At 40.3% G+C, this 24,627-nt stretch overlaps 1 protein-coding gene across 5 annotated transcripts in view; it reads right to left on the bottom strand.

The window, feature by feature from the left end:
* Positions 1–24,627, bottom strand: part of LOC117541525 (A-kinase anchor protein 13-like) — a gene marked incomplete at its 3' end in the record, with an annotated part of 76,556 nt that overhangs the window by 6,563 nt on the left and 45,366 nt on the right. For all 5 annotated transcript variants that reach the window (XM_034208712.1, XM_034208711.1, XM_034208710.1 and 2 more), the window contains 5 exon segments: positions 769–946; positions 6,580–6,763; positions 13,345–13,516; positions 15,521–15,669; positions 20,223–20,376. In XM_034208712.1, coding sequence (XP_034064603.1) covers positions 769–946; positions 6,580–6,763; positions 13,345–13,516; positions 15,521–15,669; positions 20,223–20,376 — 837 coding nt within the window.

Below are 24,627 nucleotides of genomic sequence, written 5' to 3'. Positions count from 1 at the left end.
TAGAAGTACTCAGATCTTGTACTTGAGTAAAAGTAGAAGTACTCAGATCTTGTTCTTGAAAAAGTAGAAGTACTCAGATCTTGTACTTGAGTAAAAGTAGAAGTACTCAGATCTTGTACTTGAGTAAAAGTAGAAGTACTCAGACCTTGTACTTGAGTAAAAGTAGAAGTACTCAGATCTTGTACTTGAGTAAAAGTAGAAGTACTCAGATCTTGTACTTGAGTAAAAGTAGAAGTACTCAGATCTTGTACTTTAGTAAAGTAGAAGTACTCAGATCTTGTACTTGAGTGAAAGTAGAAGTACCAGAGTGTAGGAATACTCTGTTACAGTAAAAGTCCTGCATTCAAAATGTTCCTCAAGTAAAAGTAGAAAAGTATTCTCATCAAAATATAATGAGAGTAGCGACAGTAAAAGTAGTCGTTGTGCAGATTGGTCCATTTCAGAATAATATATATGATATGTTTTATAATGATTGATCATGAAAGTGTTCTCAAAGCTGGTAAAGGTGCAGCTAGTTTGAAGTACTTTGTATACTGCAGGGTAGCTGGTGGATTTACTCCAGGTGGAACTAAAGTCTGATTCAACACTTGGTTATATTTCATTTCATTATATATCATTCATCCACATCTGTGAATTAACTAAAGGTATTAAATACATGTAGTGGAGGAAAAGTACACCATGTACCTCTGAACTGTAGTGGAGTAGAAGTACACAGTAGCTTAAGATGGTTCAGTTACTGTACACCTCTGGCAGGGTGCTGGGACTCACCTTGAGATGGTGTTTCAGGTGCAGCAGCTGCTCCACGCTCCTCTGGAGGGTCGGGGGGTCGAGGCCGGGGTGTATCCTTAGCGTCAGGGTGTGTGTGTTCAGCCTGGGGAGGTGGCAGACTACCCGTGCGTCCGTGCACACCGGCTGGATGCTCTCAGTGTCTCTGTCCGTCTCAGCCCTGTTGGAAATAAACACTTAGATCATCCCGAACAGCCTGAAGAGTGATTACAGCAACAACTGTTAAATGGTGAAAAAAACATCCTTTCTTTTGATAATCCACACGCATTGCTTGTGTTTTGAGTGGGTTAGGGTTAGGGTTAGTCCATTGGTCAAATCCTGAGGTTTATTCTAGCTGGTAGTCAATCCATCAGGGTCGCTGTCAAGTGAAGATGCTACTTTCCTTTTCCTGTCGTAAAACACTCAACTTTAAGACCACTCCTACTCGATGAGCTTTTCTTAGAAGGTTTTAACAGCAATGTCAGCCCTTCTTCTTCTTCTGATAATCCACGTGAGTTGTAGTTTTCCTCCAGAGTTGATAAGGGTAAGTCCATCAGTCAATTCCTGAGGTTTATTCCAGCTGGTAATCAATCAATCAGGGTTGCTGTCAACTACAAGAAAAGTTAACCAGAACTGTGACTTTCCTCTCCTGTCGTAAAACACTCAACTTTAAGACCACTCCTTCTCATAAGCTTTTCTGAGACGGTTTCAACAGCAATGTCAGCCCCCTTTCTTCTGATAATCCACATGTATCTTTGTTTTTCCTCCAGAGTTGATAAGGGTAAGTCCATCAATCAATTCCTGAGGTTTATTCGAGCTGGTAATCAATCAATCAGGCGCTGTCAAGTACAAAACAAGGCGCACATATGCTACTTTCCTTTCCTGTCGTAAAACACTCCACTTTAGGACCACTCCTTCTCATAAGCTTTTCTTAGAAGGTTTTAACGGTGATGTCAGCCCCTTTTCTTCTGATAATCCATGTGTATTGTTGTTTTTCCTCCAGAGGTGGTAAGGGTTAATCCATTGGTCAAATCTATAGGTTTATTCTAGCTGGTAATCAATCCAACAAAAATTCCAGGCACAGCGGCAAGTCAACCAGAACTTTCCTCTCCTGTCGTAAAACACTACTTTAAAACCACTCCTTCTCAATAAGCTTTCTGAGAAACCCTCACTCCCCCTGCTGCCTTCGTCTAAGGTGGAAGTATGTGCAGTTCATAAAGACGGTGCAGTAAAGGGGAGACACCTCCCAGTCAGGCAGCTCTGCTTGCGTAATCCTGGGTGGATTGCTTTCGCCGCGAGGCCCTGAGAGCTGAGGTCACCAGCCAGGCTGCGAGTGACTTCACTTCTCATGAGGGAGATGTAATTACTAACACATAAAGAGGGAGTCATAAAGCAGCTTCAGTGCACGCTGGGCAACGAGCGCGCTCACTAAGTGGTAGTTGTCTTTCAGCTTGTGGCATCTTCATTTTCAGTTAAGTGAAACCTATTCTGTAGAGTGCTTAAAAGACATAAAAAGGGTCTATTTCCACTTGAAGCCGTGTTTTTATGTCAGCTGTTTTTCTCTCCCCTTAATGTTTCACTGGAAAGGGAGGTGAAGAATCTGAGTCAGAAAGAAGGCATTGTTAACCAGTTAAGCCCCGAAAATGACATTCCCAGAACAAATGACCATATCTTCACCTCTAAAAGGGTACATTAATAATCTTTTTTCTCAAAGCAATGATAAACCTGTGAGTTGGATGTAGGAAAGTCAGAATCAATATAGAATTGTTTTTATTTTAAAGTAAATTCAGATTGAACATAGTAACAACATTTTAATTATAGTGTCCGTCCAAAAAAAAACATTACTTATAGTGAAAACCACCCTTGAATGATGGGACAGTAGGGCTGCTCGATTATGGCAAAAATCATAATCTCGATTATTTGGGTCAATAATTGATATCACGATTATTAAAAACGATTATCCATTTACTTTGAAAACATCAATTTATTGGAGAAAGAAAATGTGAACAGTATGATTTGAACAGTTGATAACCCTGAACTTTAAGTTTAATTCAACTGAAAAACCAATTTAAAAAAAAAAATAAAAAAGTAATAATAAAAAGATAATCGTTTTATTTCAATTACGTTGTTTTCGTAATCGTTGCAAGCCATAATCGTAATTGCGATTAAAATACGAATAATTGAGCAGCCCTATGGGATAGTAGACTAAAAGCTTTAGGAATCCAAACTATAACATATAATAAGTACCCTGTATCAAGATTGATGCAAAACAAGTTAAATGTTAGCTTTTGAATACCTCATTCACACCAACGCATCTTCGGTTCAAAATCCGTGCTAGAGCTTTTCAGGTTCAGAACCAGTTCTTCGGTTTAGCTCTGGCTCTTTTCACACCGCCCAGAGTCCGACTGGTAATCTGCTGGTAATGCGTCGTTGCGTCATCGTTTGCGTCATGACGTAACCGTTTGCGTGCCTGCTTCATAAAGCCAAACCGCGCGGATGAAATCAGTTGCATTCATTTCTTATGGCTCTATCTGCAGCTTTTCCGGAGTCATTTCTGTGGTTTAGTTATATTCTTATAAAAAAGTGTACTCGTGTCAATAAAGGTTTTTTTAAAACACAACTGCTTCCGAGGTCAGTCTTATTTCTTAAGGTGGACTGAACCATGATCTTTCATTTAAATGAACTGTAACCTTCACCCAGGTATGTAACAGCTGTTCTCAAATGAACATGTGAAGTAAAGTTTAATATTTATAGTTTTATAGATTTATACTGAGAGGTGATCAACGTGAATGCTCAGGTTCCACCTTAACACGCAGACACGTTGCTTCACCATGAGCAGAAACCTTTATATATACAGTCTATGGCAGAAACACTGAAACTCTTGTTAAGTTTCTCCATCGTTGTGTACAAACTGGATAAAACGCGGGCTTGTTGTTGTTGTTCAGGAGTTGATCTGTCTCTGCCCCCGCCTCGACGTAAGCGTGACGTATGCGGTGCTTTTGCTCCAGCCGGACAATTTTTTGGTGCTTGAAACAAACCAGCTAAGAGGCTGCTCCGCTGCGGTGTGAAGAGGAAAACTCGGTGCTTTTCAAGCTCCAGCTCCGAACCGGCCCTGAAACACCGTTGGTGTGAATGAGGTACTAGAGAGGTTTAGAAAAATAAAAACACTTCTGGGGTCATTTGGGTGGATTTTCCATATCGTTGGCCCCCCTCGGTCGATTTTGATGATTGACACCTCTTTTGAACCGTTAGAGCCAAGAGAATCGAGGGGAAGTTCCTAAATCCATCCAAGCATTTCCATTGACGAGTGAGAGTGATGCGCACACAGTTTGCCCAAAACCGGAAGCTGGGTTGTAGCTCTAATAGCAGCTAATATGAAATCTCAGTTTTTTACAAAAATGTTATGATGGACTATCAGTAATCATTTCAAAGTGACAGACACATTGGATTAAACTATGGATTAACCTTCGGTAGCGTTGTTATCGTTTTAATGCCATCGAACACAACCTTTGATCAGAAAACAGCAAAGGTAAGACATATTTGCCGTTTTGGCTCCGTAAAGCTACGTCGTGTGTTGTCTGGGTTTGCCTCCGCTGCCCTGAGTCTTGGTCGCACAGTGATGATACTTATACCTCTAGAATCTGTGGAATCTCAGCTTTCATATGATATCTTGTTTGTGCAGATCCAATTGTTTGACTGATAGAGATCATGCAATGTTATTAATTGTGTATTGATTGTTATGAACCTGCCTGAGGACCACAGATGGAAATTAGCTATTAGCTATAATCTGGCATATTGCATCTCTTCTCTTTGCTGAGATTCATGTTTCTGTATGCATGGTCCTTCTATAAATACATTTTTAATTAAAAATAAATAAAAATGAGTAATAAAGTATTTCTACCGTGAGTTCTGTGCTAAGTGCGTTAGCATGTTATCGCTCAGGGCTAATTCAGAGGCTTGGTATTACCCTTGTGTTTCGTCTAGCTAAAAGTGGTTCACATCGTCAGTTAGATGAGTTTCTTCCCGTTAAGTGAGTATGACACATTAATAGGTTGTTAAATGTTAAGGCTTTTGTGTTTCTGAATAGTTTCACGTCTCTCTGTTTACCAACTCCCCACAACTATCTGTCTGCAGGTGAACGTGCTAAGAGAGGCTGCATGCAATACAGTATTGTTCATTATTAAATTAGTGCAAGGAGGCTAAGAAAATATAAAGGGAAAAAACATATGCAATGTCCATTGTCAATCCTTGGTATTTTAAAGAATAGTTTCTCAAAAACTGTACTGTCATGTGGGCATAAACATTTACTAAAATCACCGGGTTTGCAAAAAGCTGCCCAATCACAATAATACATCTTCCACTAGGGTCACTAATACTTCCCTTCGAATGGAAAGAGATGTTCTAGTTCATCAATATGGCTGTTCCTCGAGCTTTTGCATTGAACGTGGAATGAAACACTTGACCAACCAGTTTAGTTTGAGACCATAAAAAACTATATTACACAGATGAGTTTCTTGTAAGAAAGCTATGTCAACCTTTAGTTGTTGCAAGTGGGAGATAACCCTCTGCCTTTTATTTGGGTTATTAACTCCTTTTACATTCCAAGATACACATTTGATGGGGTTGTTAATCATCATAGTGGATCTACCTGCCATACGACCATGGGCATTGTGGTTCCCTGAACACAACACACAAGTGTCCCCTAAGAGCCGCATGTAGATAATTAATCGGCAGTGAGCCACGTACATTTCCAGATAATCTTCTGCCAACAGAGAAGTGTGTGTGTTGTTGACACTTGTTGTTTGTTGTCTACACTTCGTTAGAGTAGGTCTTGTATCATGGTGTGACCGCTATCTATTAAAGGGGCCCTATTATGCTCAGTTTCTGGGTTATAAAGTTGAAAGAAAGTTTAGTTTTTTAATTACCTGTGAGGATTTATATATAATTATTAAGTGCAAACCAGACAGTGCACATCCACTAAAGCAAACAGAGACAATCAAAACAATTAAAGTATTACATATAGATGAATTGAAGTTCATTCATCAGTTTGACATTGTTTGTGTGTCATTGAATTGCTAATGACAACAAAAAAAACAACAACAACGTACATGCATTATCTTTCAAAAATCCATATCTCTTCACACTGTTTGTACATAAAGTAGGGCAACGTCCACTGAGTACATTCACAGTTTTATATAATGCACACATCTTTTGACTGTTATATAATATATACTGAAATGGACGTGTTTTCAGAACTAACTCAGCATTTAGTTAAAAACCTGTAATATTACATATATATTATGTAACATGTATTACATACATAATACATATTGTAATGGTTTTACTGTGTATTCTGTTCCCTGAATACCAGATACATGAAGCTACATTATAGCATGTTGTAAATAGTACCACTGCATTCCTCATCCTTGAAAGTGCAGGATTAGCGACCAGAATCCAGACCCTAGGTGGTCTAGATCCCAAGCTACTGGTAAAATAACAACTAATGGCGCCATTGGACAAATATGCGATGGCCTTATAGCCACACATCTTCCTTAGGCACGCTCTAACAGTGACAGTTCATGTTTGTATCATCAAAAGCCCAATTCACTCACATATCTGCTGGACTAATACAGAAAGTGCATACAGTAGGGTAACGTCCACTGAAACTCAGAGTAGAATCAGAGTTGTCATATCATCTTCCCTATGTTTTGATATTTAAACATGCCTAAACTTTAAAACCACTATGTTATATCAATGTACATCATATATACAAAAATACACACATCCTCTGCCTGTTATACAGAAAGTCCTTACTGTTTGAGGAGCTCGACGAGGCGTTCGTTTCCTCTCAGCTCTGCAACAGCGGAGGGGGTGTGGCCTTGTCTGTTGACCAATCGCAGAGCTTCTCTCGCTCCAGGTTGCTGCAGAAGGAAGTGTGTGACCCGATAAAGACCCCGACGAGCGGAGAAGTGGAGCAGAGTCTCCTGAGGATCCAGGTCTGAGGACGAGGACAAGAATGCAGAGATAAATACAAAAGTACAGACTCATTAAAGAGGGAGACAGCAGAAAGGGCAGCAGTCTCGGCGACACGATTTGTGGTTCAGAATCCGACATACCAGGCCTGCTGCAGCTCGGCAACATGCAGTGATGTCTAATTAAACCAGAGCAGGGTCCACAGTGACTCCACAGACCTTTACAAACACCACTTTATCTCTTTATGCCTAATATTTAGCAAACTGTACATAATAACAACTTTTATCGTGCTGTTTTTGTTGTGGACGACCAATTCATTTTGTTATTTTCTCAATTTTCTTTTGTAGGTAAAAGCATCTAAATGTATCTTTGTGACTCAAGACATCTTGTTATTTCTGACCCACAGCTTTTGTAACACTTAACAATGAAGTTAAGTTGTACATACTTGGAAGTAAATACTGGATAACACTTTATATTAAAAGGTACACATATTCACTATCAACTAGTTGTTAATTAACATGCATATTAGCAGTATATTGGCTCTTTGTTAGTCATTATTAAACACTTAGTAATGCCTTATTCTACATGACCATATTCTACAAGTAAGAAGCCATTAGTTGAGAGTTTTTCCTCAATAACCCTCTAATTAGTGCTTATTTATTGTAAGGAAGTTGTGGTACATGTTCAATATGGGTCTAATAAGGCAGTAGTACCCAGTGCCGATTCTAGAGTCTGTGGGGGCCCTAGGCAAACATTCACTGGGCCCCCCCCCCCCCCCCCCTTGAGAGGGGTTTCCCGACATGTTGTTGCAGTAAATTAGAGGGTGTTTCATGTTGTCGTTGCTGTGGACCTTCTTAATCTACCTTCTGGCCCGGGGCCCCCTTCTGGCCCGGGGCCCTGGTAGTACCACAAGAATAGTCATTCTCACATAATAACAAATATGATCTATTCTTATGTAACAAGACATGGAAGTGTTAATTGTGTCAAAATAACAAAAAATGTGGTATTTCTAAATCAGAATATGTTCCCTATTTTTAAGTTACTTACTGTTTTTGTTGTGGACGACCAATTAATGTTGTTATTTTCACTATTCTTTTGTAGGTAAAAGCACCTGAATCTATCTTTGTGACTCAAGACATCTTGTTATTCTTTTCTTATTGTTTTACCCACAGCTTTTGTAACACTTAACAATGAATAAACCAACATACTTGGAAGTAAATACTGTATTTTTGGATTAAAACAAACATGGCAATCTGCAGTGTTTTGAAAAATGGCAATTTGTGTATGTCGATATTTTGTGTTTCAGTTAGTAAAATCCTCTTAAGCAGCATCTCATTTCTGATAAAACTGCCACAGTTACAACAATAATAATTATGCATATGACTAAATTAAGTTTTAGTCCATTATTTGCCCCATTTATCAAACCAACTCCTTATAACACCACCTAATACTGAAACCCCCTGCCTTTGCACATCCATAAAGACAATAATGGACACACACACATACCATGCATACATCACTTCAGGGGACATTACATTGACTTACATGCATTTCCTAGAGACTTATCCTAACCTTAACCATAACCAACACATGCCTAACCCTAACCCTTACCCTTAACCTTAGCCTAACCCGTACCCTAACCCTAATCAAGTCTTCACCCTAAAATTAATGATACCCCTCATGGGGACCTCCATTTTGTCCCCATAAGGGAGGCGAGTCCCCACACGTGACTGTGTAAACAGATTTAGGTCCCCACAAGTATAGTAATGCTAGGCCACACACACACACACACACACACACAATCAGGAGCCAAAGAATAACCACAAAAAGCAGACTAAGGCATTCAATTAATGATGGTTTTTGGGAGAAAACTGTAAAACTCTGCCACTCCAGGAAACTCAATATAAACTCTCCGTTACCTTGGTTAAAATTACAAGATGTTTTATGTTTTAAAATGAAACCTTTGGGATAAGTAAGTAGAGAAGTCAACAACAAATCTAACAGAGGTCTAGTCTAGATTTGTTATGCAGTAATTACGTTTAAGTTGAAACGGGTGATATAAAAGATAAGAGCAGTGTTGTTTTAGGGGTCTCTAAATGGTGTGTTGGTGTGAAACGTCTCCGCTTCAGGAGCAGATGTGTTTTAATGCAGAGTCAGTTCAGACTGCAGCTGCTCTCGGTTATTTAGAACAGCAGAAAGTGCAGGAATGAGAAAGATAAAACATCTACAGCCAGTACAGAGTCCACATGTCTTCACTGTTATGACAAAGACTGGGTTTTACTGTTCGGCCGCCATTCGTCTCTGCACTGTTTTTCCTCTGGTGTCCACACGCACAAAAAGCTGGTATTTATTTGAGAGGGAAAATACATGGCATTTCAGTCGGATACTGAACGCAGATATATATTTCTCTTGTCTGTGATTTACTGTGCATGTGCAGAGTTTGTTCGTTAGTTGAAAATCATTTTTAAAATGCCTAAAACTGAGCTCTGTAAAGTCTCTTCGCCTTCATTTGTTTTTAGCACATACATCTGTACATATATTTATATATGATGTCAATAAGCAGTATTTTTGTTCTACTGTACGGTATTTAATTTTATATTTGTTTTTTTTCTTAGTAAGTACAAAGTTGACTTATTCGTGCATTTTTACCTGCCCCAATGTGTCACTTGCACCAGTTTATGTATTTCTTCTTAATATGTTTTACGTATAATGCATTGTTGGAGAAGCCTGTGACTTTAAGGGGCTCTCTAATGTGTGTCTCTACTGTGACATGTTTCCATAGGAGTACTTTTCCCGTTTGGACTGGGTGGGGGTCAGCTGGGATAAATATGTAGTTATAGCTTTTTGCTGCAGAACAGGAATCACAGCTCCACTGCTTTTTGGCAGACATCATAGCTTAGTTTCACTGCCTTTATCAAATGGTATTTCTTTCTTTGGGATCAAATAACTACTTTCATTATCTATTAAAGGTTTCCTTCCTCCTTGAATCCTTAAATGTGAAAAGTAGGCTGCAACTAAAACAAATTGTAGTAATTGGTTAATATGCTGATTCCTTTAAGTCCAAGATAAGGTCTTTAAATGTTTATTTGCTCAGATAAATCCCCCAATATATTCAGTTCAAACCCTATGCTCTTTCTTTGTTGTCCCTATCCTGTAGTGTGTTATATAGGTTTGTGTGCATGTCAATGGTCTGCAAAGGCTAACATCCACACGGATGCTCACTCATGTGAAGTGGATTCTATTTTACTCTAAATGTGAACATCATTTTACGAAATAAAAGTCATGCTGTATTGAAACAATGTTTAACTGGGGGAATAAATAATGTTTGAAACAGGGTTACTTTTAATTACCCTGCTGAAAAGTAGAAAGAAATACAGGTTTATTTAGACTTTTAGGACATGGAAGCTAAGTCAAACGTTAAAGCTAAGTGGGTCTTATTTTGTAAATAATTGGGACATTAAAGTTAAACGGATTTTACAGCTCGCATTGGTTTGAGACTGCAGATCAATTAGTCTATTAGTATCAGGATAGTAATGAGAAATAACAGATTATTTCACCCAGTGTTTGAACACCAGTTCATTAGCAGCAGGTTTGAGCACATTACAGGTAACAGGATTAACTAATCAGGGTACAACAAAAAGTAGCTGTATTCCCTTACCCCTAGTTTCCACCGGGTCCGTCTGCGGCGCGTTACGGCTGCGCCGCGGTTTTGGTCCGGCCTCCTCCGGCGTCATACCCTACCGGGCGCGTTTCACGAGCGTTTCAGAAGCATTACGGAAGCGGAGCGTCGTGCATGCCGGCTCGCAGTTCTTGTTGATTTGGGCATATTTCCTGGACATTTGTACTTCTACAAGAAAGTAAGTAGCTACGTAGTTAAATGGTTTATTTTTGTGTCTGTTTAAATCGTGTTTATTGTTGCTATTTCCTATTTTGTTGTGTTGTAGACTGCAGACATAATTCATAATAATTGTAATAGTCCAGTTAAAAACGACATGAATCAAAGATGGGTTGCTGTATTTTAGTGGTAAATAAAATGCATTCATCATCATAATGATTCTATATAATTGACACACAGTGCCTGTAAACCGAAGGAGAACGCTGGCCTTTATTCTCCTACTGGAAAGACTACAGAGGAGGGATGGGGGGTGGGCCGGATGCTGTCACCGTTCCACTTCCTGCCCGACATTACCTTACGGCTGCGTCGCGTCGAAAAATAGACTTCAATCCTATTTCGAGCGGAGCCAAGCGGCGAGACGCTTCTGGGACGCTTCTGAGCCGTAACGCGGCGCGTCTGGTGGAATAGCACCCATTGACTAGAGTGGACCGCGATCCTTGCGGACGCCGCGGCGCAGCCGCAACGCGCCCGTAACGCGCCGCAGACGGACCCGGTGGAAACTAGGGGTTAGAGTTCAATTAAAAAAGACTTAATCTGATTAAAAAACGACACATTTTCGAACCTAAATATCTTGTTTTTTCTTCTTCCCTACGGTCTCATTGTTCTGCTGTCTTACATAATGCGCTTCAGTAAAAAACATCTCATTGATATTTCTATTCTCTATTTTATTAACGCTGCATATTTTGATATGGAGGTAATCTAAAAGTAACAGAAAGTAATCAGGTTACTTTTATATTTTGATATAGGGATGAAATAGTTTAATCACAACATAAATATGGTTTATTTATTTGGTTTGTCATTTTATCTTTTCTTGATTACCATTTAACGCGTTTTTGTTTGTTTATTTATGTGTTGTTTTAATGTTTTTGTTTGTTTGTTTTTCAATAAAAAAAATGTATTTTTTTAAGAAGAAAAACATATATATGTATACAGTATGTTAATAATTGAGTTTTTGGGAGAAGGGGTGGGATTAAATAAGTGTACACTTACAGATGTGTAATTAAATAGATAATTTGTATAAATGTAATTTTTGTCATTGTGAAACTGCTTAAGTTTGTATAGTATAATAATTCTCATGTTTCATTTCATTATTATTCTTTTTTTGTTCAGCCGAGCGTTTCCACTCCTTCCATTGGCTCGCTGGTTCCAGATGAAGTGATTTCCCCCCTAGCTCAATAAATGGCCGGCTTTTGTGAGATCAGTGACTGCAGCGTGTCCACATTGTGAGGGATGACGGAGATAAACCACCGCCACCTCCACCTATAGTCCTCCGCCATCCATCATCCGACAGATCTGATAAATGGAGAGCAGCGTCTCACTCCTCTTCCCTCCCTGAAGCTCTGCGACACAACGTCTTGTGTTGAAGCGGTGACACATCGAGAGGCAGAGCCTATTAGAGCTCACATCACTCACCGCTGCTGCAGGAGGCCGCCTTCCACATCAACAACATGACAACTGACTGTGTGTGTGTGTGTGTGTGTGTGTGTGTGTGTGTGTGTGGTGTGTGTGTGTGTGTGTGTGTGTGTGTGTGTGTGTGTGTGTGTGTGTGTGTGTGAGAGAGTGTGAATGGTAGAATATGTGTTAACATGGAGCTAATGTGTGTTTAAACAAGTATTGGTGGTAATTACTAACATAGGGAGGAACTGCATTGTGTGTGTGTGTGTGTGTGTGTGTGTGTGTGTGTGTGTGTGTGTGTGTGTGTGTGTGTGTGTGTGTGTGTGTGTGTGTGTGTGTGTGTGTGTGTGTGTGTGTGTGTGTGTGTGTCTTTAAAAACCCTCTTCACAACAGTACCAAGTAGATCTAATCGGCAGGGAGGTCATTTAATGAAAACTTGTTTTGACGACTTTCCCTTTCAGGCTCCAAAACAACTGTGAATAAAACATGTTAAGCAGTGCGAGAGCTTTAACTGCAGACTTGCTCGGTTTTCATGTTTTTTGGGGGGAAATCCTGCTGGTTTTGCTGGTTCGATGTAATATCCAAGTCTAAGTTAAACCGTGAGATGTTATCTTTACAGAAGCCAGAGGCAGCAGTAACGACTCCCTAAAGTCTTGTTCATGCTGCTTTCCAGAGAGCAATTACCCGCAGAGTTCATCATCACATCAGATCCTTTGGATTCCTTTAACTGATTAAAGTCGTCGGACTCACTGGTTTGAGAAAATGTATGTTTGTTTGCACTGGGATCGCTGTTTCTCAGAACCCAAAGTGCTGTCTGCAGACATGAGACCTTACTTACCAACTACCATCCTACATTCCTTCCTAAATTCCTTCCGTCCCTACCTATCTACCTACATCCTTCCTTGTTTCCTTCCTTCCTACCTTCCTACCTAATGTAACGTTTTTTGTTGTCGTTTTTTTATTAGTTAGTTTGTCTATACTACACTCAATACAAAAAAGTGCTGATGATAAAATGCTGAATTATCAATAAAATGTTGATATAAGATAAAAAAATAAAAAAACTGAAATACAATTGAATTAGGTGTTTTCATCTTAAAAAAACATATATTATTTGAATAATATTTGACCAGATCTATCCCATTTATCCAGGACAATAACATCTTGGAAATGCTGTGTCATATCTTTCTGATACAACAAACACACACAGAGAGGTGTGTCATTATGCCCTGAACTATAATGTGCCGCCATGTTTAACACTCGGTCTGACTCTTGGACGTTTTCCTGTGTGAGTGAATTACATGGTGCCAGAAGCTCACCAGTGCTGTTGGAGAGTTTGTTGCCCAGTAAGCTCCACCCTGGCGGCAGGAGCAGGTGGTGCAGAGCCAGCTCCAGGCTCTCGTCCAGACGCTCACACTCCTGCAGGGGAATCTGACACTCGTCCAGCAGCAGAGCGCCATCGAGGCCGTCAGAGCGCCCCGCGGTGCTCACCTGGGGGAGGGGGACAGGAATATGAGTTTAAGGAGGAGGTTAGGCATTTTTCCCTAAAACACTTTAAAAAGGTCTCCTATTATACTGTTTCTCATCAATATATCACAGGTCTCAGATATATCCAGAACCTGTCTCTGATTGGCTGAAACAACAAACAGATCATTGCAGCATTACCCATAATCCCCTCTGTTTCAGCCCTGTTTCCAAAGTGCTGATTCTCTGTCTGTTACTTCAGATGAAAATAAGGAGCCCCTCCCCACGCCCCTCTGAGAGACATTTGTAGGCGGAGCCGTGACGTCATCTTCAATGAGAACCCCAGAAAACCAACATCAGCAGTTAGCTGTTAGCACTCAAGCTCACAGCTCCTCATATCTGTTCAGAAACTAGACAGAAGTTAAACAAGTACAAACCACAGACTGTCTGTGTCATGGAGAATACAGTCGCTGCTTTATTTATGTCTGTAGGCCGTTGTGAGCGTGGACGGTCGGAGCATATACTGCGTTAGCTTAGCCGATCTCCATTTAGAAAACATGCCTGCCGTCTGTCTGCAGACTTGTCAAAGCATTAACTCATGGTTTTTACTAACCGGTATCAGTATGTTGTTAATTCGGCATCATTTTGAAACGTGTATTACAATTACATCACGGTCAAATATGTTCATCTTGTTGTAGTTGTAGCCCCCTTGCCAGCGATCCTCTCTCTAGTTTAGCATACTCAGCCCGACTCAGCCTGGTTGTTGTTGGCCCGGAAAGAACCTCGATTTTATGGGGCCAGAAAAACCGTGAAATAGGACCCGCTAGCCGGAACTACGCCAAGTGGAAACGCAACCAAAAATGGGCCCCGCACGGCTCGGCACACTTAAAGCGAGTGGAAACGCGCCATATTAAACACATGCCCAGAATTGGGAGTTTAACGGATGACTTTAAGTGTGAATCTATACGCCTGAATCTGCTTTATGGTTTTCACTTTGTTCTGTTTTTAATTCAGAACTTTGTGTATTAAACTAAAACGTTTCCTGTCAGCTCAGATTTTAGTTCTGCTTTTTTTAAACTGTAGTATGTGCTCAGGTGTTTCATTGTTGGAGTAGAGGCTAGATGTGACAACCATGAGCATATAACTCAAAGTCTTATCATTAAAATAAGGGTAATTCTTAGACGGTTTCGTTATCTTGTCCTCCTCCTTGGCAGAGCATATTGTATATTACATTTCTCTGGGATGATAAATCACGCTGAGAAGAATTCCTTAATTGAACACAGAGGACTGCGAAACATCAAGGCTCGTCAGAGAAGGAACAGAAACACGGCCGTCTTCTGTCTTTCTGTCACTTTTCCCACATTGCTGTTTTCTGCGACAAGCCTCAGTCTGTGCAGTTATTATTATTATTATTATTATTATTATTAATATTATTATCTGCCCCCACTGGACTTTAACACCAGATATGGACAGTGTTGCACTAAGGTACATTTCCCAAAGATTTTGAAGTTATTTTGTATATATTGATTGTTGTGTCTTTATTTATGTCTTAATGTGTGCATATACATGTCTGTTGATTGTGTATATATAGGTTTTAGGTATACTCACCTCTTTGCACTGGCTTTTAATACTAGTTGAACATAACATTTTTACATGTTTTTAATTATTATTTTGTATTCCCATTGTGTTATTATATATTGTATTTACTGCCTGTACAGCACTTTTGGTCAACTGAGGTTGTTTTAAATGTGCTATATAAATAAATAAAGATTGCTATTGAGATATAATAATGTAATTATTATGTAATAATGTAATAATCTGCACTGAACACGAATTCCAGCAGCCTGGCTGTGTGGTCATTAAAGATTCTAATCTAATCATATATATACATCTTTTTATATATATTTGTATTCGGGATTGTGGGAAACGGTATTTCGATCTCTGTGCACACAAACTGAAAGATTGACAATAAAGTTGACTTTGAGACTTATTTTTCAGCTCCATTGGAAATGATTTGGTCTTTATGCTCACCAGGAACTGGGCCATGTCAAAAGCCAAATCCTGGACGAAGCTGAATCGATGCTCGCCCAGCGGCGTCACATGACCCGGGTTCAGATCCTCGGGGGGGCCGCGGCCCGCTGAACACAGGGTGACAAACACCGCCTCGCAGCAGTCGTGGGCTAAGAGACAACAAAAGGGGGGACACAACAAGACAGGGTGAGAAAAAAGACTGGGAGGAGGTGTTACAGCATGGAGAATATGCTGTAGTTTTAAACAAATACATTGGCTATCATCTATCAGTCTGTCTGTGTACTGCATATGATTACATCTTCCATGTGTTTAAAATGTGCCTTTTATAAAGTTACATGTGTTTTGGAATAAGCAATTGTGTTGTTAGCTAGTTAACGCGATGTTGCTATGTCCCTGTGTTGCATGAGCACACGTTAGTCGATGTTAGCTTGTTTTCAGCTAGCAAGGATACTGTGAAGTTATATTTAGCATATACTGTAGTTTTTAAACACTTTTCACAATACACAAATAAATTATCTATATCCTATAGGAGCAGTCTGTGTATATGGCTACATCTTCCATGAGTTTAAAATAAATGTGTTTTGGGCATAAGCTATTTTGTTGTTAGATAGTTTCGGCTAGCACATTTTAGCATAATACTTTAATTTGTAAACACTTTTCACAACACATTGTGCAGGTTCATTTAAATAATGTACACCCTATCTGAGTATCTCAACCAAAGGCTACTATAACTACCTTTGCAAGATTGCACTATATCTCTTAGGGAAACCACTCGGAAGCCAGGGTTAGTACTCTTGTTCTTGTAGAAACCCAAAATACTAAAAGGACGTAAAGTATGATCCTGAAAATGAGCAAATGCCTTGCTCAATGGCACCCATTCCAGTCCATAGTAGTGTTTCGGTGTATCTGAAGCCATTTTTCCCATGCCATTTGGAAATTGTATCCCACGACCTTGTGCTTGGTCACAGGACGTTCCTCCTGAGCTGGACTGATGGAGGGAGCGGTGAAGCAGAGCTAATCTGTGAGTGGAGAGCAACACCTCCTCCACCCCCCCCCCCCCCCCCCCCCCCCTCTGATGGCTGTAATTCAGCCGAGCTCTTAACAAGATAACAAATTGAACATGTTCCACCTTCTCTTTTACCGACTGAAATCCTGACACTTAACAGACTGGTGCAAGGATGATTCCTAAACTCGGAAATGAGTCTGCATTTTAGCACTTCCTGTTCCCTGGTCTGGAAATCAATTGGTTTTTGATTGTATTTTTGTGGTTGTGAGCATGAAATAAGGTCTGTGAAGAGATTTTTAAGTTTTGTTCTAAGACATCAAATATGTCAGTAAATCCCCCACTGGTGAATTCAACACGGTTGATGCTATCAAGAGTCTAAATGAGACGACTAAATGTCATCACGCCCAACATTAGCCAAATGTAGCTTAGCAGTGGTGACATGAAGTCATGTGGCCGTGCTGTAGTTCCTTTATAGCCCAACATTAGCCGCCTTTAGCTTAGCGGTGGTGACGTGAAGTCATGTGACCGTGATGTAGTTCCTTTATAGCCCAACATTAGCCGCCTTTAGCTTAGCGGTGGTGACGTGAAGTCATGTGACCGTGATGTAGTTCCTTTATAGCCCAACATTAGCCGCCTTTAGCTTAGCAGTGGTGACATGAAGTCATGTGGCCGTGCTGTAGTTCCTTTATAGCCCAACATTAGCCACCTTTAGCTTAGCGGTGGTGACGTGAAGTCATGTGGCCGTGCTGTAGTTCCTATATAGCCCAACATTAGCCACCTTTAGCTTAGCGGTGGTGACGTGAAGTCATATGACCGTGCTGTAGTTCCTATATAGCCCAACATTAGCCACCTTTAGCTTAGCGGTGGTGACGTGAAGTCATGTGACCGTGATGTAGTTCCTTTATAGCCCAACATTAGCCACCTTTAGCTTAGCGGTGGTGACGTGAAGTCATGTGGCCGTGCTGTAGTTCCTTTATAGCCCAACATTAGCCACCTTTGGCTTAGCGGTGGTGACGTGAAGTCATGCCGTGCTGTAGTTCCTTTATAGCCCAACATTAGCCGCCTTTAGCTTAGCGGTGGTGACGTGAAGTCATATGACCGTGCTGTAGTTCCTATATAGCCCAACATTAGCCACCTTTAGCTTAGCGGTGGTGACGTGAAGTCATGTGACCGTGATGTAGTTCCTTTATAGCCCAACATTAGCCACCTTTAGCTTAGCGGTGGTGACGTGAAGTCATGTGGCCGTGCTGTAGTTCCTTTATAGCCCAACATTAGCCACCTTTGGCTTAGCGGTGGTGACGTGAAGTCATGCCGTGCTGTAGTTCCTTTATAGCCCAACATTAGCCGCCTTTAGCTTAGCGGTGGTGACGTGAAGTCATGTGACCGTGATGTAGTTCCTTTATAGCCCAACATTAGCCGCCTTTAGCTTAGCGGTGGTGACGTGAAGTCATGTGACCGTGATGTAGTTCCTTTATAGCCCAACATTAGCCGCCTTTAGCTTAGCGGTGGTGACCTGAAGTCATGTGGCCGTGCTGTAGTTCCTATAGCCCAACATTAGCCATATTTAGCTTAGCGGTGGTGACGTGAAGTCATGTGACCGTGCTGTAGCTTATATTTAATGCCTTTCCGACCATGTTGCTACCATTGATTTATATTACAGGTTTGCAAGTATTCTGTATTTCTACGACCCATTTACTCACTGTTGCTGCTTATTCATCTCACAGGAAGCATCTCCGACTTCTGCGCTGTCTGAACATTTTAAATGTGGCAAGTATAGAACAAATGGGATGAGCTCCAAGAGGAGAGATGATGAACGAGCTGGGCTCCATAAAAAGTAAAATGAGGTGATTTCTCTCCAACACACAACATTGGTTTTAAAGCCAGGTCAGTGGAGGTGGATGATTAATGATTTATCACTTTCGACTTTCTTCCACTGCTGTAATAACTCCATGCCCTATGCTTTCTGTGGGATGGGAAGAAGAATCACACCACCACCTTCCTCAACATAAATATATTTTTTTGAATATATTTTGGCATTCTTTAGCACCCTGTAATGTTCGTTTGAGCTATAGCACATAATGGCTATAGAGAATTAACAACTAAAGCAGTTCTTGCTGTTTTTATTTTGGGGCTTTTTAAGAATATATTTCCTTTATTTTAACTTCTTTTGACGCATTTGCCCCCAGGTTGTGATATGAGACTCCATATTGTCTTAGATTTTAGATATATTGATTGTATTTGACTGGTTTTACAGGCTGCATTACAGGAAAGTGATTACATTCTGAATTTACAAGACTATTCAAGCTAGACTTTTTCCCTCAGAGTTCAGACTTTAATCTCAGAACTTTAAAAACACATTCACTCGTGGTCAGATCTCAACACATATTTGATACCTGGCCCCAATCCTCTTCTGTATACAATTCATAAATATACATTGTTGTAGTCACTTGCAGTTTAAAAGTGTTTTTGTTTTGTTGCCATTAAAACCTTAAGTTGATATTATTTATATGGATAAGAAAACCTTTCAGACATCTTTCTATCCTCAGACCAGACATCTTTCTCTGATGCATGACAGCAGGATTAAAAATAGATTCATCATGCCTCCATCACTGTAGGTGGAGCTGCTTTCCCACAGGTGCATTGGGAGTAATTTATATATCCTTTACTTAACCAGGTAAAAGTGTCATTGAGATTCAAATCAATTTTTCAAGAGCGACCTGGCCAAGAGGGCAGCATGAACAACATTTACAACAAATGAACACAAAACAAGACACAGGGTATATGCAGGAATCCTGAAGTCACATGTAAAACCTTTTAAGACCTTTTTTAAGACCCTTTCCATACATTTTAAGACCTCATCGCCACTTCGAGTTCTAACCGGTTACCTTGGCGACACACTTCACCTCACATTCACTATATACAGTATTGATTGTCCTTCCTCCTTATCTTCCAACCATTTGGACGCAGACTTGCATTTCCCCATAACGATGTTGCTTAACAACCAGCGTAAACGGAGCTTCGCGCTATCAAGCAGTGAGCGTGCGATGTCCTGTTCAGATGACGTCAAGTCCAACGGGATGCCATAAATAAACTACACAGAATCACACTACACACCTACGCAATGATTACATTCAGGCAGACTTTAGAATACAACCTCTTTGGACAATTTATATACTCATTGAAAACAAGCTACAAAATGTAATACCTTGGAAAATGCCATTTAATACTTTTGAATAGCCTTCATTTTCGCTAAATTGATATATACTTTTTAAGACCCCGCGGACACCCTGATACAGGCAGACAAATTCAGCTGTAAAACACAAATGAAATGGCACATAAACCATATATGCAAATAAAAGAAACTATTGTAAAACATTAAAACTGGCACAATTTGAAAACAACTTCAATTATGGGATATACGAGCAATCACATCGACCAATGGTTCCTTTAAGATGGACTTGAATTCCCCCATAGTGATCAAACCTGACAGTTTCAGCTCCTTCTGTACTTTATTCCAAGCAGAAGGGGCAGTATATTTAAAAGCTTTTTTACCCAGTTGTGTTCTCACTTTAGGAACCAGCATCTGAATAAAACCTTGGGAGCGCAGGCCATATAAACTTTGTTTTTTAACACATATATGTGCAAATATAAGACCGTAACAGCGAAGCTTCAAGCGTTTTGGGTGGGTCAGCTTACCGGGACACAGCGCCTGCAGGGTGTCATGGCTGCTCCTTAGGGTGCTGGTCAAGTGTCTCTGTGTGCTGCCAGCGAACAGCAGGAAGTAATCCACGCCATCCTCATCCTCAGCCAGCTCTTCATCAGCGAGCTGAACCGTGATGACACAACGCCCCTGCAGAGAGAAGGAGGGGGAGATGGAAAAAAGAAAGACAGAAACTTAGACAGATATTTAGAGAAATATAAGTTAGTATTCATTATTAAGATGGCGGCTCTTGCAGACACAGTTGGCTCCTCTCTGCCTAACCAAGACTTTATAATAATTGTACACACACACACGCACACACACACGCACACAAACCAACACACACACACACTAAGGACTTGGACAAAGACCACCTGATATAAAGATGAATTTATATTTTTATAACTATCCAATTATGTACATTTTATATCTTTACATTTAAATGTTTCGTAAATGTAACTACTGGTTTCTATACAGAATTAGCTTTGCTGCTAATGCTGTTATCAACACTGTTTTCTCTGTGTGTTGTTTATATTAAAATGATGAGAAATTAGGAAAACCTGCAAAAACGTTGATATGCACGATTATATTGACAATAAAGACTTTCTGAATCAAACGGACTATTCTGCCATGTGTTGCTCCTTATTTCTCACAATATCGATACGATGCATCCTATACCTCTTCATCGATGGATTTGCAAGTATAAAATACCAATAATATGTGTTCTTCTGGTAGGGAAGCACATGTTTTAATCAAGTTTATATCAAGACAAACTTCAAGCAGCCATTAACGAGGCACATTTAGAGCCAGCCAGGGAGGCATGTGTCCACTGTGCAAAGGGAAAGCTCAGTAACACAAATGCATAATTGAATACAGCCTAGAGCAGTGGTTCTCAACTGGTCAGGCCTCGGGACCCACTTTTTACTTTGTCAATGAATGACCCAACATTTTGAAGCACTGAAATCTATTCAACAAAAAATCGTGCTGTAATATACGCTTTTCAGCATACAATATTAATTAAAGTGAAGTACAGCGCATATATCCCTTATATCTCTTCACAGAACTAAAGTATGCTTTTAAAAAAGGTTTAATGAGATGATGGAATCAAAGCTGAACTATATAAAAAGGCACACATGCTGAAAACCCAACCCCAGCAGGGGGTCTGGGGGGATTCTCCCCCAGCAGATTTTTAGAAATACGAACATATAAACTACGCATTCTGGTACACTCTGAGAAGAAATATATATATATATATATATATTACTACCCGACATATTAATAATATTTTATGCCAAAATCCATACAAAATGTCATCTGTGGAAGCCGTGGCGCTGTAAAAAGCACGACCAATCATCTGAGCCGGCCCGGCTAAAGTAACTGGATGGCCTACCTGCCTGTCAGCCTTCCATCTGGGCACAAACTTATCTCGTGCCCTCATTGGTCATGTGCGCGTTCGTGTGTGTTGGAGGAGGGGCTCTGTGAGGAAGTGGCAGATATGTTCCGGCTGTATATTTTCACATTTTAGCGCACTCGAGCTGGTTTCTCCAAAATTACCTACTCCACCTTCAAAGTTATTCTCCGTGGGGACTTCCGGCAACACTCTTGATTCTGATTGGCCAGAAGACTCGAAAAAACATCAGCAAAGACGTTTTATTGTGAAGATGATCACTACGTGACAGATGTTTTCAAAACCGTTTATGGTCTCCGGTACTTCCAGTCCAACGCCGACTGCATGCACAGCAGGGTTTATTTCTTCCCTCACACATCCGCGACCCACTCGAAACGGGTCCGCGAACCACCAGTTGAGAACCACTGGCCTAGATAGTGTCTGTATAGCACAAACAAGCCCCCAAAACTGAAGCAACAAGAACAAATCCTAATCTTACCCCTCTTATCTGAGAGCAAATGTAACCTGAATATAAAAAATGGAATCTCAGATGGCCACTTTCAATGCATTTAAAACAACTTCTGCATCCAGATGTGAGCTACAATCCATTCCCTCTGGATATCTGCATGCCAAATGTTAATAATACCACGGTGTAAAACTGTATGTGGAGTCTGCCAGTTTCTCTCTGCAGAACACTTGTTACAAAAAAGCCTTAAAGATAACATTGTAGTGATTTATTGATTTGAAAAGCTGCTCATCACATCATTAGCACATTAACAAACCGGAGAGACCGCAGAAGAGGAGGAGGACTAACGTGATTAACTGCTCCTGTATCAGTGCTTTTTATCTAAAATCCTACTTTTTAAAAGAAACATTTAATCCCAAGAAGCGTTATTTGTCAATTACTCCTCCGGTTTTAACGTGAATTCTTGAAGGAAACGAAAGGTTTTTTTGCATACATCCACACACGGGTGAAAAATATATATATTTCTTTTTTTTTAAACGGTGAATTAGGAAAAGAACGATAAAGGGGCACTCATTTAACAAAAGAAAAGCACATTGCAGAAGAGTTTAGGGGAGAATTTGTAATCTATTTTATTTTATATACAGTAGTTTTACACTTCTTTCACACAGCGCCCATTCTACACTTCAATTTATCAACACTTTTCAGACAGGAATTTTAGGCTTTGCAGACCATTAACATGCACCAACACCTACAGAACACACTGCAGGAAAGAGAGCACCCCAAAAAGCATGATAGGGCCTCTTTAAAATGCTTCCTTCTCGTAGTGCCATGAGAGTTTTAGCTCAAGAATTCAAGATAACAAGGTGTGTTAGTGATATACAGGCGTGAAGTATTATTATTACATAAACAAGCTGTGCACAACCTGTGTGGGCGACATGAGCAGCTGCTCTCACTGGATCTGGTGCGATTAAAGTCCTGGAGCACCGGCCAACTTTACATGAGAAATAACATGGAAGAAGATAACGGAAGCATTTTTAGCTCTTGTTTAAAACTCGTCAGGTAAAACATGAAAAATTCAGCGTTAGTTTGTTTTTTAAGTCAATAAATCTCATGCTGCAGGTGAGGTAGGAATAGGTGTGTCTCTGTTAACTTTCCAGCCTTATCACTGCATACTGAAATATCCTGATTCTCATATGTACTTTTGTATGTATTGGTCAATGCGTACATTTGTCCTATAACTCATTTTGTTTTTATATTTTATTATATCCTTTTGATTCACATTTTTACGCAAAGGTCTTAAGGCCCCTACACACCAAACTTGACATCAAAGCCTCACGTCTCTGCGTTTTGTCCATGTGTCGCACTGGAACACAACGCAAAGACTTCAGCCGACGGCCAAGTTGCACGTACGAACTGCGCATGCGTGAGTGGCAATAACTCTCCTTGTCAGCAGGGGGCGGTAGTGTGTATTCGTCATTCAAAAGAGGCAACAACCAGAAGACAGACTGCGTGATAACTGAGAGAAGAAGAACAGACTGCGCATGCGTGAGTGGCAATAACTCTCCTTGTCAGCAGGTGGCGGTAGTGTGTATTCGTCATTCAAAGGAGGCAACAACCAGAAGACAGACTGCGTGATAACTGAGAGAAGAAGAACAGACTGCGCATGCGTGAGTGGCAATAACTCTCCTTACCAGCAGGGGGCGGTAGTGTGTATTCGTCATTCAAAGGAGGCAACAACCAGAAGACAGACTGCGTGATAACTGAGAGAAGAAGAACAGACTGCGCATGCGTGAGTGGCAATAACTCTCCTTACCAGCAGGTGGCGGTAGTGTGTATTCGTCATTCAAAGGAGGCAACAACCAGAAGACAGACTGCGTGATAACCGAGAGAAGAAGAACAGACTGCGTGATATAAACAAACAACAAATAGCGTGTGCGTTCCATTGTCACTCTACAGCGAGAAGCTCACGGGGCTTTCCCGAACCTGAGTCGAGAGCTGGAGTTCAATTCAATCTCAGATGTTCCTTCTTAATCGTTTCTTTGGGTCCCTCACTTCCGTTTCGCTTCTCATGCACTGATTCGCTATCTGAACAGCCAATCAGAGTGATTTCTTTAGCCGACGGCCTTTGCCTTTTACCGACAGCGGCGGAAAGTGTCGGCACGGCAGAAAGGATACAACGGTGCGGGACACAACAATCTGAGAAGGGCGACAGGACGCTCATCGACGGCCACACATCTATCGACGGCCAAAATCGGTCCGTTGTGTAAGGACCTTTATGTTTATGTAAATATTTGTATTTTCTATTTCTTTATTTTATCCTTGTATTTCACATTTATACTTGAACTTCTCTTATTTATATAATTATGTGAAGAATTTTACATTAAATTCCTAGGTTTACATAAATATTGTACTATTTTTGTATTAATTTCACATCATAACATTAACTTCATATGTTTTATACACATTTGTATATTATATTTGCCTTTTCCTTTTATTTCAAATGTTTACATGAGTAATATGTTTCACAAAATATCATGGAAGTAGAGAA

The sequence above is a fragment of the Gymnodraco acuticeps genome, unplaced genomic scaffold (genome assembly GCF_902827175.1).
Source record: "Gymnodraco acuticeps unplaced genomic scaffold, fGymAcu1.1, whole genome shotgun sequence".
NCBI classification, from domain to species: Eukaryota; Metazoa; Chordata; class Actinopteri; order Perciformes; family Bathydraconidae; genus Gymnodraco; species Gymnodraco acuticeps.
The sequence above is the reverse complement of the archived record's forward strand: the minus strand, read 5'-3'. Positions and strand labels throughout refer to the sequence as shown.